This window comes from Halyomorpha halys, unplaced genomic scaffold (assembly GCF_000696795.3).
Source record: "Halyomorpha halys isolate HHAL.00 unplaced genomic scaffold, Hhal_1.1 Scaffold289.1, whole genome shotgun sequence".
Taxonomy (NCBI): domain Eukaryota; kingdom Metazoa; phylum Arthropoda; class Insecta; order Hemiptera; family Pentatomidae; genus Halyomorpha; species Halyomorpha halys.
Window position 1 is genome coordinate 460,355 of NW_027104846.1, and position 17,258 is coordinate 477,612.

The 17,258-nt window shown below is 29.0% G+C and overlaps 1 protein-coding gene across 4 annotated transcripts in view; it reads left to right on the top strand.

The window, feature by feature from the left end:
- LOC106680802 (very long chain fatty acid elongase 7) overlaps positions 1-16,210 on the top strand; it is a 30,118-nt gene extending 13,908 nt beyond the window's left edge. For all 4 annotated transcript variants that reach the window (XM_014420754.3, XM_067045591.1, XM_014420753.3 and 1 more), the window contains 6 exons: positions 946-1,142; positions 4,274-4,372; positions 6,012-6,068; positions 6,140-6,245; positions 7,567-7,703; positions 9,477-16,210. In XM_014420754.3, coding sequence (XP_014276240.1) covers positions 946-1,142; positions 4,274-4,372; positions 6,012-6,068; positions 6,140-6,245; positions 7,567-7,703; positions 9,477-9,644 — 764 coding nt within the window. In that variant the 3' untranslated portion in view covers positions 9,645-16,210. The remainder of the gene's footprint in view (positions 1-945; positions 1,143-4,273; positions 4,373-6,011; positions 6,069-6,139; positions 6,246-7,566; positions 7,704-9,476) is intronic.
- The last annotated feature ends 1,048 nt before the right edge of the window (positions 16,211-17,258 follow it).

Genomic DNA, 17,258 nt, shown 5'->3' on the forward strand with positions numbered 1-17,258 from the left:
TGGCATGTGCAAGCAAGCTTGTGGCATTGGGTTAAGGACCTCTGACTTATACTATTTTACTAAATCTGAAATATCTCTAGTATGTCTTTATATATATATTTTTCGCTATAACATTCATTGAAGAATGGTATCACAATTAGATAATCAGAGTAAATCTTAACCAATCTCATCAGGCCACCTAGGATTTCATCTTGACAAGAGACTTAATTGGAATCCCCATACTAAACTGAAACGACAAGAAACTGCTCGTAGATTCCCATTATTACAACACCTACTTGACAAACGCTCGAAATTTCCTTTACAACAAAAAATCTTACGCACTATAATAATCAGAGAAATTTGAACATAGGGATTAAGCTTTTGGACTTCACCAAATTCCTCCTGTATATAATCATTACAATCCAAAATCCTTGATGCAAATGTATGTAAAATCCTTATTACATCATTAACTCATCCATAAAGACCTCAACATCCCATTCGTTGCATATTTAGCCCGAAATAGATGTACCTCCTTCCATTCCAAAATCCTTACCTTCACAAATCCACTAGTTCTTAGTCTCGTATCCTTAAAAATCCCTGATAATCCTCCGAGGGTTCTGAAAAGAAGATGGCTTTGAGATCTTCTAATTTAAATCACTGATTGAAGTACTACCATTGGGTTATTATCATATTTTATTTATATGTAGGTAATTTATCATATTTATTCATTGTATTTTTTATACAGTTCTAAATTTCAATTTATAAATTTTAAAAAAAATATGTTTGCACTTTTTTGCATGGTTGGGCCCTTTATGGTGCCTTGATTAATTGAAATAATATAATTTATATTCTGTACGGTCCTGGATTTAGGTCCAAAGGACAGAGGATTGTACCTCCAACACGCCCTCTATTGATAAGACAATGAAATATTAATTTATCGCGTAATTAATTTGAAGTTGATTTCAGAGCTGAAAGTGGAAGAACATGTCCTGCCGATCTTCCTCACCTACCACCACGCTGTTCTCATCAGTATAGTCTACCTCCTCTTCGTCAAGTACATCGGTCCGTCCATCATGGAGGGGAGGAGGCCGTTCCTTTTAAATAACATAGTCAGGACTTACAATATATCACAAGTCGCAATGAACGTCTATATTATATATTTCGTAAGTATACTCATAACTTTAAAAAACTATCATATCTCTCTGTGTAGTATAAGGAACCGTAAAAGTTTAAATAATTATACTTCTGAAACTTAAAGGTAAAAGACAGACTGTTATGATTCTATAATTCTAAATCCGATGGAGTTGTCCGTTAGTATTACAACCGTATTGTTGCTTAAGATAAAATTTATTTACTATATATGACAAAATATAAATAATAAGACATGTGTACAACCGAAGGCTACTATGTACAACTAGTCTCCTAGAGTGTCCTTGGATTGTGGATTGTAAGGATTGGATACGAGAGGAACTCGAAGGTTTAGTAGAGCCCCAAAGCTGAACTCCATATGTCCAGATTGGCCTTATAATAGTCATGTAGTTCAGTCTTTTTTAATGAATTGGCAATTTAGACCGTTTGTCTAGTAAGTGCTGTAATAGACGAAATCGACGTGCAGTTTTCCTGTCTTTTCAGTCTTGTGTTAGGATTCCAGGTTAGTCCAAGGTAGTGGATCTGTTCGACAGGGGTAAGAGTAACATTATTAAATGAAACTGTAGGGCAGTCGGTTGGTTTACGGCGAAGGTAAAGGTGAGTTGATGGTATTTGTTGGGACTTATCTTAATCCTCCAATTACAAAACCATTCTTCGAGGGCTGTGATATGGGATTGGAGAGTTTGGAATACAATTAATGGGTTATTATTAACAGCGAGGACACATGTGTCAACGGATACGTGGTGAGGATTGTGTTAGGATTGGATGGAATGTCAGTTGTATAGGCGGTGTAAAGGATGAGACCTAGGATACTACCTTGAGGAACACCATCGGACTGAGAATAAAGGGATTTACTTGGGATAATCTATCAATGAGAAAGGAGTATCTAAGTTAAGTCTCAAAAAACTCTTTATTATTTCTGTAACTGTCAAACGTTTCGGCCAGCCCGTCCATCCTCAAGGCCAATAAAAATTTACTCCTCACATCCAACAAAAACTTTTTGCATGGTATTTTTCCCAGATCATTAATTTTAATTAAACCTCCATGCTTTATCACTTTTCCATTCAATTTTAAAACTTTTAATAACAGAATATCTTGTTATTATCACTATTATCACTCACTTATCACACTGTTTTTTTTTTATTTAAATTAAAAATTGTCCTTGAAGATGGCCTAGTTGGCCGAAACATTGGACATTTTAGGAAATAATAAAGAGTCTTTTGAGACTTAACTTGAATAAAAATTATTAATGTAATAAAAATTATTTTTAAACAAATAATTGTAATAAATAATAAATTATGGCTATAATTATTTATATTTATCTTAAAATTTTGGTTTCATTTGCTTTTTCCGTGATGAAATGTCACAGCCTGAAGGATCATGACTTGTCCCCCCCCCAGTTTTGATCCTGGGTATGTACTCAATTAAATATAAAATAAAAAAACTGTTTTTTTTAACACCATATATTTAACGCTGACAATAATTTAGAAAACTAACATAAATAAAACAAACCTCCTGCGTAAAACAAAAATATTTCTGTATCTCGGAGCTAAAGGAAATTTCCATTTATTTTACCTATTTGTTTATTATTGTCATTTTTTCCAATTATTGTATCGGTATTTTAAGTTTACATGATCAGTTAAATCATACAAAAGGTTTGAACAGATGTTTTCCTCTTATTAGTAATGCTTTGTTGTTTGAACAGTTTGAGTTGGAACAGGTGTTCCTGACCAGAATAAAAATGAACTCATAGTGTTTTTCCTTCTTTTTATATATTTATGAGGAGTTCAGTCGTACTTTATTTTCATAATCCTTAAAAAGGTCCTGTTCTATCCTTGGTGATGGATATCACGTTCCAAATCCATAAAGAACAGTAGGAAGGATAACAGTTTTGTAAATTTTAACTTTTAAGTTTTCGGAACACATGTCTATTGTCAGTGAACAATGTTCCTTACATTGTATCCCAAATCCTCCAATCCCACATCACCATCTTTGAAGAATGGTGCCAAAACTGGAGGATTAAAGTTAATTCCAATAAATCCCACCAAATCACACTTACCCTTTGGCATAAACCCATGACCTCTTGCCCTACAGTATCCTTTAATAATACCCCACTTATTCCTGTCGAACAGATCTGTTACTTAGGACTACATCTCAACAAACGATTGACATGGAATCCTCATACCAGACTAAAACGACAAGAAACTGCTCGTAGATTCAGACTATTGCAACATTTACTAGACAAACAGTCTAAATTGCCAATCCAGTACAAAAGACTGATCTACATGACTATTATAAGGCCTATCTGGACATACTGAGGGGCTCCACTAAACCATCAAGTTCCTCCAGAATCCAATCCTTAATGCTCCTTACTTTGTCACAAATCAAGTCATCCATCAGGACCTCAATGTTCCATATGTTGCCGATTTGGCCAGAACCGGATACCGTTCCTTCCATAATAAACTTCCCAACCATCCAAATCTACTTGTTTCTAACCTGGCTTCTCCTTCATTACCTAATAATCCTCTTAGGCGTCTGAAAAGAAGATGGCCTCGAGATCTTCTCCTCTAGAAATGTTATTGGAGTTCTATCAGTGGGTAGATTCTCCACATGTCTGTATCATGTCACTATGTCACCTACAGCTAATTTACTTGTTGTATACAGTTGTAAATAACAATACATAAATTATTAAGCTAAAAAAAAAAAAAGTTTTCAGACAGAAGGCACGTGCTAATAAATTTTGAAATTAGAAAATAACAAGCCACATGGCATTTGGTTTTTATTTATTTGTTTTCTTATTTTTATTGTAACTTATTATTCAAATTAATGAAATGTTTAAGTAGTACTCATTGTTAATGATTGTTTGATGATATGTTGTTAATGATTGTTTGATGATATGTTAAATTAGTACTCATTGTTAATGATTGTTTGATGATATGTTTAATTAGTACTCATTGTTAATTATTGCTTGATGATATGTTTAATTAGTACTCATTGTTAATTATTGCTTGATGATATGTTTAATTAGTACTCATTGTTAATTATTGCTTGATGATATGTTTAATTAGTACTCATTGTTAATTATTGCTTGATGAAATGTTTAATTAGTACTCATTGTTAATTATTGCTTGATGATATGTTTAAGATCTTCTCCGCTACTGGAATCGGACTGCTTGATCCCTGGGGAAGGGTTTGCAATGTTGTTTCTTCAGCGATCCAAGACAAGTCACTTGTCAAATTAAGGGTAATAAATATTATTATAAATTAAATTATTTATTATTATTTGTATCAAAGTAACTATTATTATCTTAAATTATCTCTGTTATTTTCTATATAGATCTATTTATATATTGGAAGAAGATACTTGACCATATTTTAGTATTTTGAGTAACTAAAGAAACTTTAATTATATATTAATAAAGATAGAATTTACCAGAAAACTGAAATTTAAGTTTGATGTTTCAATTTTAACTACATTATGAAATTTCACAATTAAAGACTTATGAAAATTTTCTTTATGAAAATCCTTTAAAATGTTCGGACATAAATCGTTCTTTCTCACAAAAATTGCCTGATGTATGCAATTGGTGTAAAAAAAAATCTTTATTAAAACATGAGAAAAATTAATGAAACAAAGATAAGCGGAAACAATAGAGTAGAAAATATAAAACTAATCTAACTATATTGGAAGAAGATAGTTGACCGTATGAAGCAGATTGTAGGAAGATAGTCCGGGTGGCAGTCAATAAAGCTATCAAAATAGTAAAAGAAAACTATTTATTGTTAACCAACCTTTCGCCTCACTTTGCAGGGCTTCGTCAGGTTTAAATAAAAAAAACAAGTTACAAACATAATAGAATTGACAACGTTAAACTTGTTTGTATTTATTAGTAACTACTTTCTAGTCTACCTACATGTTTTTATTTCCTTATATTATTATTATCATTATTAAATAATAATAATAATAATAAACTTTTATATAAACAAAATAATTGTTTTATTTTTTTTTTTATTTTAATGTTCTATGCTATTATTGTGATGTGGCATGCAGGGATTTTTAATAATAAAGTAAAGTCTTGGTTGCATTATTTTATATTTACAATAAAATTACAATAAATACATGAGCAAGAATAATATTATGAGAAAGCATCTATTTCCTTAAACTTTAATTATTATATTATGAATTGAGAAGTACCAGTTGGTCTGGTATCTATGTATATAAATATATTACTTTTAATATGGTTAGCTCCCAGGATCAATGACTCAGGCGGTTCCTTAGGTATGACCCCTTATCAGGGACGACATGCCGACAAAATAACTTACTCTTAATTTAAATTTTCAGCTAGTGCTTTTCATACATATCAGACGTCATCATTGCATAGCATATGCTAAGTGTTGTGACAGTCGATATCCCTCTTGAATTAGTTCTAATTAAACAAATAGATACTTCTAATGCTATATTTAAAATAAGAAGAGCTAGAGGATCTCCTTGTTTTAAGCATTCTCCACAGAAAATTCCTGGGACAGCGAATTTTCAAGCTTAGGTCGGCAAGTAGTGTTCATTAGTGTAATTTTTACCAACCTGACTAATTTTATACACACCTTAAATATGTAATTTAAATTTCTTACCACTTTTCTCTTTCGAGCTATGCTGCTCACAAACAGACCATTTTGTGAAACTTGGTTATTTGGGCTCAGGGGACCTCAAAACATTTATTTCCGTCGAAAATTCGAATTAAAAATTTTGCATAATCACATTACTTTCCCTTACTATGTATTCCATATAAAGGTATGATAGAGTAAATAATAAACACAGATTTGGTTTAAACTATTGTATAATTTATTTACATGTTGTTAAATATTTGGATTCTTTTTTGTTACAGGTCTTGGAGTGTCTTTATTATTACTACATCAACAAAATAATCGACCTTTTGGACACAGTATGTGTAGAACATATATATAGAAAAAATGATCTATTCATAAATTTAAAATAATATAAATTTTGTACTAGGTGTTCTTTATACTGAGGAAAAAACAATCACAAGTTACGTTTCTTCATGTATATCATCATGTCCTTATGATCGGGAGCACTTGGATTTCAACTATGATATTAAGAGGTATGGTATCGACAAAATAGAAAAAAACATTTTAAACAGAATAGTTGTTTATTTTGTAAAGGACACGAAGATAAATCAAATGTAGAGAAAAGAAAACGGGTTGAGAAACGTTGAGAAATGACGAATCTGTAATTGTAAAAGTCATTAAATTCATCCATCAGACTAACTTAATAACCAGCCTTTAATTATTATAATTATCTATTTAACTTGCCTTATTTTTTAAAATTAGAACAGTCAGTTATCTGCTTTTCACCATCCTTTCCAATATTGTAACGATTATTAAACAAATTATAATTGCCACAAATTCAATTATAATTGGTGCGGATCAGTACACCATACCAAAGCTATGACTAAAACAACTAGGCCTTACCAAAGCCAACAACCAACGGGTGTTGATGACCAGGCTGTTAAACACCCTTTCAAAACTAACAAACAAGAAAACAGGTCATATAACAAAATAACTAAATAAACTTGATTTATTCATATTGACTAAACTCACTCTAGTACAAAAATTGGAAATCAGACCCTTCAGTATTTAAGATTGGTTTGAAAAATTGTTACTGACTGTGGTAAATTAATTATTATTGCCAATTATATATTAAGCGTTGTTGTGGGTAGCTCAATGATACGGAACTGTGCTACGAACTCCAAGGACCTGGATTTGAATCCGGTTGTGGCAGATAATTATTTTCTGTATCACTGTAGCCATGAGTCAGCCCTGTGAGTTGGGAAGCCCTCCAGGTTCCACCCAGCCTCTTGTAGTGGGTACCCTTAATAATGGACTGGCGGTCGAGCACGATTTTGACCAAATAACCTCCTTGCACAACAGTTGGTCAAGTTACAAATTAAGTATTTCTTTGCAAAGAACTGCACCCACGACTCTTCATGCCTTATTTGTTGTAGTTTAAAGTGCATTTCCCAAATCTGTTGTTGAACAGTGATTTGATTTAAATTCTTTTTTCAAACATTTTATAAATAATTATTTTATTACCTAAATGAACCTGATTGTAAATTTGAGTAGAATTTTTAGCAAGTGTAATAGTTTAAGTGATGGAGTTACGAAAAATTTTAGATTCTTTAATCTATTACTATTCCATTAATTTATTACCATTATATAGATTTATAATTTTTGATGAATGAATTTTAGCACTGGCATAGTAGTTATACAACTGTGGTAACATAAAGTTTAGAGTGTGTCTCCCAAATCTGTAGTTAAATGTTAATTCGATATATTCAAATTGAAATATACTCTATATTGTTAAAACTCAAAGCTCCTTGTATATTTTTATTGTTAAATAATATATAATTATATAATTTTCAGATGAAATTCTAATCAGCTTTGCAGCTCTAAATTCTCTAGTCCATGTATTTATGTACACATATTACTTCCTGTCCAGTTTTGGTCCAGCTATCCAGAAATATCTTTGGTGGAAAAAATACATCACATCATTACAAATAGTGAGTATAACTCAATGTTAATATTTGTTTACGAGGATTTTGCATTTACAAATATGATCATCCTAAAATGATACACAATTTTTTTATAACCGAAGAGATGTTGGCATGAAGATGAGAAGCCACATAATGTAAATAGTTCAGTAGAGCAGTTTCTAAAAGAATCTACAATTCTTATTTATTATTTTATATAGTTCATATTCTATAGTATTATAAGTCAATATCTTTTGTATTATAGTGCGATGAAAACTATCACAATAAATGGCTATTGAGTAAAGAAGTAGTATTTTTCAAAAGATTTTGATATCTTTAAAATTTTGGTTGATATAAGTTATGTTTTTCGTTTTTTTTTAATAATTGATTGTGAGGGGGTTAGTCTGTTGTGGGAGGGTTTTATAAAAAAAAACAAAGAGTATGTTTCCCCTAATAGACGCTGCCGCGCCCGCCCCGACTGTCACAAACAAAGGTTTCTATCAGAGGAGCAGTGTCACCATCAAATGTTTTATTTAAAAATCAAATTATAAAACTTATTTTCTACAAAAATTTCCTTCCTAAAATTTGTTTTATTATTACTTTATTTTATTTGTATATATATAATTTTAATTTAATTGCATCACTCTATATTGATTTAATGTTTCTTAAACACTTCAAGTCCTAGGTCCAAACATCCTCAATTGTTCTTCTGTCATTTTGCGGATTATTTGGACCTCTCCCTTTTCGACTGTGTCCAGAATCTTTATAGTCAGGATTATAATATTCACTAAAGTCCCCTCTAATGTCATTATGAAAATTTAGTTCAGCAGGAGGTTTAGCAATATTTGTTGTACTACTAAATCCTTCTTTCTGGATCTCTTCTTCTTCTTAACTCTAGTATATTTCTTATGTCAGAACTTGGATAAGGATGGGTCCAATAAAATAAAAATTGTTTAGAACATCAGTTGGCATTAGCTGCCTCTTGGCCCTATGCAACTTATTAATGTTGGTTAGCTTTTTACTACTGCCCTACAGTATACTTCAATAATGTTACCCTTACTCCTGTTAAACAGATCCGCTACCTTGGACTACATCTGGACAAACGACTTACCTGGAATCCTCACACAAGACTGAAAAGACAGGAAACTGCACGTCGATTTCAATATATTACAGCACTTACTAGACAAACGGTCCAAACTTCCAATTCATTACAAAAGACTGATTTACATGACAATTATAAGGCCTATTTGGACATACGGCGTTGAGCTTTGGGGCTCCACTAAACCTTCGAATTTCTCTCGTATCCAATCCTTACAATTCAAAATCCTTCATAAAATCCTAAATGCTTCCATTATAAACTCTCTAACCATTCTAACCCCCTGATTTCTAACCTTGCACCCTCTTCCATTCCTTACAATCCTCTGACGCGTCTGAATAAAAGATGGCCTTGAGACCTTATATTGTAAAAATGTTTTTAGAGTGCTACCAATGGGTAGTTTCTCTACAAGCTTGAACCATACCATTATAATTTCCTCAAATTTACTTGATGTATTTATGTACACTTGTAAATATCAATAAATAAATTTAAAAAAAAAAAGAAAGTTTTTTACTACTTGAGCTAATTTTATTTACTGCCACTTGGACCATTTTTTTCTTTAGTATCACTGTTACATCTAAAGTCTTAAAGTACATCATTTTAATCATGTACACATACCTATATATTTATTATAATAAATAATATTTCAATAAATTGATATAAACCTAAGTTATATTTTAAATAATTTATTTTATATTATATTTCAGGCACAGTTTCTCTTAGCGCTATCGATGCTTTTCACATTAAGATATTCTGAATGTGAAGGCAGTGTGAAGGGTACCCTCTATCTGTGGAGCTTCAACGTCAGCACTCTTTTAATATTATTTTCTGATTTTTATATAAAAAGTTACTCGAATAAAAAGAAAGTTAAGTAAATAATGTTGGATAGCTTATCAGGATATATAAAATTGTTGTATTTAGTCGATACATACACATCAGTTCAAAGAAAGTAAAAATTAAATATAGGCATAAAAGAGCATTAAACTATTTATATTTTTTATTTATTCGAAGTAAATTAAATGAATGAACTCATGAGTTATGAATGTGAACTCTCGAAGTAAAAGGAAGAATGGATTTCAAAATTGTTTATTTCATTATGAACAACTTTATTATAGTTGTATCATTTTCTAGTGGCATTCATTTTTAAATTATTCATTATTTATCAGAATGATTGAGGAAAAATATTCTTCGAACCTCATTGTAAAAAATAAAACTATAGAAGAATACAGGAAGAATACACGATATATAAATAAGGAGAACATGGTTCGGGGTGTGGCAAGAAGTGAAGAACACAAATAAGTGAAAACGTATTTATTAGTGGTGTTTCAGCTAGAATTTCGGGACTTTGTCTGGGCTAAGAACAAAAAACAAAATGACAACCAATACATAACAGGATATACAGAATGATTAGAAAATAACTAACATTATAAATACATAAACAGTGTTAAAAGGCATGTATAGTCTAAATTTACTTACATACTTATATTTATTTGTAATTTTATTAACATATTTATTACCTACATAAACATTTTATTTCCAGTTTTTTCATCACTTGATTTTAAATAATTTTCATTTTGTACATATATTTACTAACTAGATTCTTATTCACATGTATTTTATTATTTGTACTTTTCTCTTACTTAATTTAAATATTACTTTTCTCATACAGCCTTTATCTTCTTATAATACTTAGACTATTCATGTATTTCAACACTATTTATGTAGCAATAATGTTAGTTATTTTCTAATTATTCTGTATATCTATTTGTTTATTGGTTGTTATCATGTTTTTAGTTCTGGGCCCTGATGAAGACTTGAAATTCTTGCTGAAATGTTGACACTAATAATTAAGTTTTTACTTATTTCTGATCTTAATGTAAAAATAAATTTTTTTTATTAATTTCATTTCACTGATTCAATTATATTTTAGTGATATTTCAGTTAAAATTCTTTGATATTATAATTACAACTCGGTGGAAGTATTCATCGATATTTATTCTTCTTGGAGTTTCTTATCTGCAATATCTAAATTAACATTACTATTTGATGAAGTAAGGAAAAGAAGTTTGAAAACAGGAAAAGTTAAAATAAAGACTGAAAATGTCGCTAACATATATATTTCTATCAAATGAAATTTAAAAAAAAATTATTCTTAGATAGTTTATGTTCTTACAACATGGGTTTAACAAGGGTCTAAGAATCAATCATTCTGATTGTTAATAATTGTTGATTACTTAAATATATAAATGGTTAAAAACAAAATCAGATTTTGATTTTGAGGTTGTTTCAGTTATCTCTAGTTACTTTCATTTTTCAAAAGGTTTTTTAATGTATCAATAAATTTTTCAAAAATAGAAAATAATGATATTTATTGTTAAATTGATCAATTCAATTAATTAAAAATTGACTTTATTAATAATTTGTGTTTCAGTTAAAATTTTTTTTAAGTGAATAATCATTTGCTTTCTGAAACTGGTTATGCTCAAATTCTGATTTCTTCGAAAAAAATAAATTAATTAATTAAATAACATTCAGTGAAATAAAAAACTATTATCAACTATTTATTACTAGTATAAATGTTTAAAAAAAAACAAACATTAATTTTGTTGTCTTTATTTAAACATGCTTGTATAGAAATAACAAACTAATTTAAACTTATACACCTTTTTACTTCTACATTTAATAATATTCAAGTCTGGTATAAAAAATGTAAATATATTTAAATAAAAACTCGTAAAAAACATTAAATGTAAGTAAAGAAACATCATGTACTGATTATGTATGTTTGCATCTAAAAAACTGCATAGCTATTTTTGCTAAATTACGTTTTCAAATTAAAAAAATAACCTCCAGCTTCTCTGATCGTGCACAATTTTTTTACTGAATGGATTTACCAAAAAAATTTCTATATTATTATTGTGAACTAAGGAACTGCATTGCTTTTTTTTACTTTTTTGTGTAGATAATTCCAGCATATTAAGTTTTTTGTTGAATTTTTTTACTTTTTTTTTTATATATTGTTTTAATTTATTTATTAGTTTTTAAAACCTTGTATTTGTTTCTAATTGTTCTACTGCTGTAGATATTTAAATTTTGATTTAATTATATATTTCTCTTTATTGATAATTTCATTTAAATAGCATTGCATTTGTGTAACTGAACATATGTTGAGGATCACTGCAGAAGGGGAGAGTGGAATTGAGAAAATAGCATACATAGGGTCGAAAACAAAATAAGGGAAAAATGAATGCAAAAAATTTGATATAACTTTGTGCGAGAAGAAGGAGGAAACATATATATTAACAAAATAAAATAATATTTTAGATATATTACATTTAGGTTATAGTTAATTATTGATTGAAAAAAGAAAAATAAGGAATCAATTTTTTTTTGTATATTTTGCGATGTAAAATAGTGTTTGTATATCTAATTATGGATTGAGGTATGCAGTGTGTTTTATCAACCCCATATATTTGGGCAGCATTATCGAATAAGGCATTTCTCCCTTATTTGTATTAAAGGCTGAGTAGGAGTAGGTAGAAGTTCTACAGGAAGATAAATGTTTACCGACTTACACACATGTACACCCTCACATAATATGCCTTTTACCTAAGTTTCACATCTCTGGAGCCCTGTTATTTCCCATAATTAGCCCAAGTATCTTAAAATACTATTTTTTTTTCTTTAAAAAAATGTATAAGCAATGTGACAGAAAAATTCCTCAATGTTACCTTAATTTATGGACTACATGAAGGAATTCCTTTGTATTAAAGGAGTTCCTTTAATACAAAGGAATTCCTTTATAGAAACGAATTTTTTAATCACAATCCAACCCTCAGAACATACATTTAGATTCTAAATTCCATGAAACATTCAGAAATCTATATATAAATGTGTAGAAAAAGATCTACGAGTATAGCTTTACAGGATATTGTGCGAAGTCAAAAAGCATCTTTACCCAAGCCATATTGACATTTTCAATTTGATTCAGATTTTTGGAACTGGAGCTACAGGTTGAAATTTTTGCAACTTTCATCTACACTTATTGAGTTTTTTAAGTTAAATAAAATATAAAAATTGTTTTAATAAAAAATTGACTTGATGTTAAAAACAAAAATGCGTGGAATAGATTATTTTTTGCATAAGTATGTGCTTTATAAGAAGGGGGTTGCAGTTAGTGAAGAATACAAATAAGTAAAAATGTATCTTATTAGGGCAGTTTCGGCCAGAGATAAAGTCCTGCATCAGGGCTTAAAGAAGAACATGAGATAACAACCGTAATGAATAAAAGGGAATACAGAATAACTAGAAAATAATAGATAATATAGATATATAAGTAATATTAGAAGAAAATCTATAAAGTAAGTATTATAAGAAGATAAAATAATATAAAAAATATAGTAATATTAAAATTATTAAAGAGTGAAGAAAAGGAAAATATTTTATTTTTCTTCCTACTTTTCATAATTTTAATATTATTATATTCTAGTACTGTTTTTATCTTTTTATGGCACTTACATTGTAATTTTCTTCCAGTATTACTTATGCATCTATATTAACTGTTATTTTCTTGTTATTCTGTATTCCTTTTTATTCACTTATTATAGTTGTTATCATGCTTTTTGTACAATGTTCAATTCTTTTCCCCGTATAATTATTTGTCATTTGTTTAATTTTAATATTTAGGTCCACTGTTTATTTTCAGTATAAGGTCTTTTTTCACTTTAGTCCATATGTTAGAAGCTGCTCACTAACATATTTTTACTTCATGATTGGTCCATTGTGCTAGTTGTTACTTAGCATTGATACTCCGTCTAGTTGAAACATCCCCTCATTAACTTCCAATTATTCTTTTTTCTCACCCACTTTATTAGTTATGTTCGCCACATCTTATTACTGTTATTTATATTACTAACTCTCTCTTAGCTCTTAGCTCTCTACTCTTAGCTTATATAACTTTATATCTACTAAATTAATTTCGTTATTCTATTTACAGGTCTAATTAATAACACATACATTTTTCTTTGTATTTTTATAGTAATTAAATTTTTAAATAATTTACAATTTTGTACTCGTAGTTATTTAGTTGATAATCATATCTATCTAATTTTCTTTTTTCTTTTTCATTTATAATTTTAATATTACTACCTTATATTTTATTATATACAGTTTTAATATTCTTATAATATTAAACCATCAATTTTCTTCAATATTACCTATGTAATTACATTATCTGTTAACTTCTTATGTTTTTTTTTCTTTTTCTGTAATTCCATTTAGTCATTATGGTTGCTATCTTGTTTTCTGTGCTGTTAGCACAAAGGCCTGATATTCTGGCCGAAACATTGACACTAATAAGTTTTAATTATTAGTTATCTTCACACCCCAGCCTTAATCATCTTCTCCTATTTATATAATCCATGATCAACTATCTACTCATCATTATTAAAAAATAACTATTTAATTCTAATGAATTCAATGATCTAAATTGTTATATGTGCTTTTTTTTGTTGCTTAAAGCCCAGAAAAATATTAAAGAAATTATAAAGAGGAAATAATGAATGACTGTAGATTAATATGAGAAAATAGTCAGAGGTATTATTTGTGTATTTTTTTACTCACCACACCCCCTTCTCTTCAAAAATTATAAAGGCTTTGTTAAACTAATTTTTATAGTTTTTTTAAAAAAAAAATTTCAAGCTGTAGTTTCTGTTCGGAAAATTTGAAAAAAAAATTGATAATGTCTGAATATGGCTTAAGTAAAGATACCCTATGACTTAATTTTACTGTGTACGTAATAAATTTTAAATTTTCATACATTTTGATAGTTTTTCAGAAAATATCATTTAAGTTCCTAGTTCTAAGGGTTGGATCGTAACCAGAAAATTCTTATGTATAGTTATTGTGGTCCATGGCTTAAGGTAACATTCAGAATTTTTTCTGTTGAACAGTGTTTATAAATTTTTTTTAGAAAAAAATAATGAAAAATGAGTGTTTATGTTACTTGGGCTAATTATGGGCGCAACAGGGCTGTAGAGATGTGAAACTTGGGTGATAGGAATATCATGTAAGGGTGTACATATGTGTAAGCTGGCTAACATTTATCTATCTGTAGCACTTTTACCTACTCCTACTGAGCCTTTAATACTATATAAGGGAGAAATGCCTTATTCGACAATGTTGCCCAAATATATGGGGTTGCTAAAACACACTGCATACTTATCAATCCATAATTGTATATACAAACATTATTTTATATTAAGAAATTTACATTAAAAAAAATTTGATTCTTAATATTTAATCTGAAGCCTTAGTTTTACAAAAAACCTTTTATATTTTTTTAAAGATTTTAGTGATTTAAAATCTACAAAAAGAAGTAAAAAAAAAAAAAAAAAAATCCAATGCATTTCTTCATTACACAGTGTCAATATAAATAAAATGACTTTTTAATTACTGTAATTTTCTTGCTAACCCATTTTTTAAAAAAATGTAAATTGGATTTTAGCATACTTTAAATCATATGAGAAGATTGGGAGTGTAATGATACACAAATAAATAAATTTATTTTATTTGTACCCACGTTTTGACCTGGATTTCATACCTGCATCATGGTTGCAAAAAAAAATAAATAAATAAAAAATTAATCCCCTAATTCAGAGGAAAAAAATAACAATAATAAATAATGATAGTAGATGATACTAATAGAAGATAAGATATAGTATTGTAGAGGTAAGAATTATACAAAACAAATGATAAAAAATTTATTAAAAATCAGATGGTGCTCATGTAAATAAAGAAATAAATATCATAAAAGGCGTGGAAGAAAATTAAATAATGAGTAATTGAAATTAACATAATAAAATATATACTTAATTACTAAAAATATATGAATGATGAAAAAATTTAAATTAACTTAGTGAAATCACATCTTTATTATGTTTATGTTCGTATTTACATGAGCACTGTCTCATTTTTAATCATTTATTTTGTATAATTCTTAAATTTGCAATAATATATTTTATCCTCCGTTTATATCATCTACTATTTACTTAATTTATTGTTATTTATGTTTTCATTAACCCATACGAGACAACACATATTTTGGAGACCGCCCCAAGAATCCAAAATTTTTTTTGCTTTATATTGGCTATTTTAGTAAAAAAAAGTAAATGTTCACAATAGAAATCAGTTGGCTAGGAAATTCATTGCACACACGATATAATAAGTTTTCCTTATTTGTGTATCATTACAGACTGTATTCCCAACCTTCTCCTCTTATTGAATCAACGGTCATATATAAACATCTTATTTTAAACCATATAAGTTAGCAAAAATATCTCATGCAGTAAAGAAAAATTAGATGATTTTTTACTGACCTGTGTTACCTAATCAGTAATTGTGTTGAAATACTAGAATTAAATTAAAGAAACTGTTTACTTCATGTTGTTATTTTATTTATTTCTTATTTCCCTAATATTATGACTTGAGATTTCCTAATATGAACTCATAAAGTACAATTCTGAGTAGTAAATAAAGTTTAATTGGAATACACTAAATTAATATATTTTCATTTCATTTGTTAAAACTTTTGTCATTGAGATGAAATGAATATATGTATTGACAATACCTAGTAGAGAAAAAAATTTAATTTAATGCAATATATATTCTGGATGTTCATAATAGCAGTTGCGAGATCGTAAATATAGATAAAAGGGCTTTTGGAAGACATTTGGTCAAGCTTACAGGACAACCGAAGTCACATAGGCTTGTCCTCTTCAAACACCATGTTAGACGGTACCGACTTACTCTCAATGTTTTAAACGCTGATCCTTAAAGTAACAGAGGTCTAAGGAGTAGATGCTGCCTCAATTTTTACATTATTATAGTCCTCGTCTACACCCCAAAATAGGGCCAATGAAATGGCTGGGAAGAAAGTAGAGAGGAAGAAGAATATTTTTAGCAAGGAAGAATGACGGAGATACATGCTAGGGGAAGTGAGGGGGAGGAATCTGAAGTAGGACAGCAGGAAAGCAGCATATGACACCTGAAGCAAGGGACTCCAGCAAAGCGAGGATGATGAGAAAGAACTACCAAAGCCAGGCTGAACATAGAAAGCCAAGCCCACATTATACATAAGATCAGTTATAGTCCTAAGCTGCAATGGAAAATTAATTTGATATAGTCAATATCAATATGTATGGTTACCTCCGATATTCTTAATTCATTGTCATAATAATTAAACTTGGATAATGACTAACATGTTTATTAAGCTATCTTTAATCATATAGATATTTCATATGTTAAATATCTGTAAATATAAACTAATGTTATCATGACTTGATTGTATAGTTATACCTGATTAGCATAGCTTAGTAAATTGGTGAACACGACACCATCGGAAAGAAAATTCAATCATTAATTATACATAATCACATCTAGCATACCATAGCAAAGGGGTCTGTAGTATCTAGTTCTTGGTTTAAATATAT